The sequence below is a fragment of the Borostomias antarcticus genome, assembly GCF_949987555.1.
Source record: "Borostomias antarcticus genome assembly, chromosome: 11".
Taxonomy (NCBI): Eukaryota; Metazoa; Chordata; class Actinopteri; order Stomiiformes; family Stomiidae; genus Borostomias; species Borostomias antarcticus.
This window is the reverse complement of record NC_140244.1, coordinates 16587483-16589982: the sequence shown is the minus strand read 5'-3', so window position 1 is coordinate 16589982 and position 2500 is coordinate 16587483. Positions and strand designations below refer to the sequence as shown.

At 52.6% G+C, this 2500-nt stretch overlaps 1 protein-coding gene across 1 annotated transcript in view; it reads left to right on the top strand.

The window, feature by feature from the left end:
* Positions 1–2500, top strand: part of sema3bl (sema domain, immunoglobulin domain (Ig), short basic domain, secreted, (semaphorin) 3bl) — a gene marked incomplete at both ends in the record, with an annotated part of 66559 nt that overhangs the window by 31895 nt on the left and 32164 nt on the right. The window contains one exon of the mRNA XM_084445577.1: positions 320–382. Within this exon, the coding sequence (XP_084301703.1) occupies positions 320–382 (63 nt within the window). The remainder of the gene's footprint in view (positions 1–319; positions 383–2500) is intronic.

Sequence of the window (2500 nt, the reverse complement as noted above, 5' to 3'; positions counted from 1 at the left end):
GAAAGAGTAGGTCTTTCCTGATGAACGGTGATTAGCTGGGCCGTGGCGGTCGGGTCGGAGTCGGTCTCCTGCAGCGGCAGCCTGATTAACTGTCAGTGGTCTCCCTCCCAGCCCGGAGGGCCAGCTGGAGACAGGGCCTAGCTCCGTAGGGGAGAGTGGGAGTGCAAATCAATGTATCTTTCACAAGACAAGGGCTTGTGTTTAGCTCTAAATAGCTTACTTTCTCACACTCGTATTACATGTGGCAATGTGGCTGATGATTTAGGCTTTCGTACAATGCAACAAGTTATTAAGTCGTTTATCATGTCTGACTCTGCAGATCTACTGGCCACCACTGCCTGGTAACAGAGAAGACTGTGTCCAGAGAGGGAAGGATCCACAGGTGAGTGACAGCTCTGTTCTCCAATCATCTCCTCCTCTCCTCAACCCCCCCTGCCCCCTCCCTCAGGGATATTCAGCCTTCTAGAACCTTCTATTCAGCCTTCTAGAACCTTCTAAAATGCTGCTCTTGGAAACATTCAAGAGTGAATAATCGTTTTCCAGAGCGGCGCATTGTGCCCAGTGTGGTGGATGTTCTAGCCCAGTGTGGTGGATGTTCTAGCCCAGTGTGGTGGACGTTCTAGCCCAGTGTGGTGGATGTTCTAGCCCAGTGTGGTGGACGTTCTAGCCCAGTGTGGTGGACGTTCTAGCCCGGACGGAGAGGTGTCTGCTGTCTCCAGCTCTGTTTCCCGGCCTCCTGGACCGAGCCTGGGTAACAGCCGAGGGAAGCTCCTCTCTCGCTGGGATCCTCCCTCATCTCCGCAGCGCTGCCCAGGCGGCCGAAACATGCTGCTCATCACGGCGTTAATAAAGCTGTGAAGCTCGTCCCCTCACTCCTCTTCATCACAGCGTTAATAAAGCTGTGAAGCTCGTCCCCTCACTCCTCTTCATCACAGCGTTAATAAAGCTGTGAAGCTCGGCCCCTCACTCCTCTTCATCACGGCGTTAATAAAGCTGTGAAGCTCGTCCCCTCACTCCTCCTCATCACGGCGTTAATAAAGCTGTGAAGCTCGTCCCCTCCCTCCTCCTCCCCTTGCTCTCTGAGCCCGGGTTAACGACGGAACGCAAGACCTCCTCCGCATCTGGTCTGGGTTAGACTGGGCTGTTAAACAGGGGACTAATCTGCTGTTGTGTCACAGTGTGTGTGTGTGTGTGTCCGTCCACAGGGGGTTGTTAGTTTCAACCCCCCCCTGTAGGGTATCAGAGCTGGTCCTCTAGGTAACCATGGTGTTTGAAGTGGCAGGTGAGTCTAGTATCTATTATCAGCACTTATTACATATTTCCTCCCTCTTTCTCAGGGCGACAGACAGACACACACACACACACACACACACACACACACACACACACACACCAGTGCCGATATCCTGCAACTCCAGAGTTATGCCAGTGTCCGTAGGGGGAGGACCAGTCATTCCACATTACCAGTCTCACTGCAACACTAGTGTGTGTTTGTGTGTGAGCGTGTGTGTGTGTGTGTGTGTGTGTGAGTGTGTGAGTGTGTGTGTGTGAGACAGTGTGTCTGTGTGTGAGAGTGTGTGTATGTGTGAGTGTGTGTGTGTGTGTGTGTGTGTGTGTGTGTGAGTGTGTGTGTGAGTGTGTGCGTGTGTGTGTGTGTGTGAGTGTGTGTGTGTGTGTGTGTGAGTGTGTGGTCGTGCGTGTGTACGTGTGTGTTTGAGTTTGTGTGCGTGTAGTTGTGCGTGCGTGTGTGGTTGTGTGTGCATGTGTGTGTGTGTGTGGTTGTTTGATCGTGGTGTGTGTGGGAGGGGGGGGTGGTTGTGTGTGTGTGTGTGTGTGTGTTGTTGTTTGATCGTGGTGTGTGTCCAGTGTAGTTTAGTGTGTGTTGTCTGCTCCTGTGGTCCTCTGCTTCGCTGGGCAGAAGCAGCTGTGAGGACCCTGCTTGGACACACTGACGTCGTGTGTGTGGGTGTTTGTGTGTGTGTGTGAGTGTGGGTTTTTTCATGTGTGTGTGTGTATACTGTATGTGAGTGTGTGTGTGACCTATCATGACGTACCACCCCAAACGATCTCAAGCACTAAAGGAAACAATCAGCTCACTATAACAGCCTTCCACTGCGCGGTTCACACACACACACATACACACACACACATACACACCCCGTGGTATTGCATGTCCAGTATTAGTTTGACCCCCTGGCCAGTGACATGTCGACTAGTTTCCTCCTGGTCACTGTGAGGCTCCGGTCAGCTTCCTGTTGTAATCAGACAGACAAGAAGCAGCCATGCCCTGTACTTCCTGTCGTCCAGGGCTCTGATGAGCTGGGCGGGGGAGGGGGGGGCTGCCACCTGACACAACTCTGGCGGTCCTTCATATGACCTTCACATGACCTTGTTTTTTTTCTAGTCTCTCTCTCTGTTTATCTCACCCTTTCTCTCTCTCTCCCTCCCTCCCTCTTTCTCCCTCTCTCCTTCTCCTCACTCTGTATCAGTTAGCCCCACC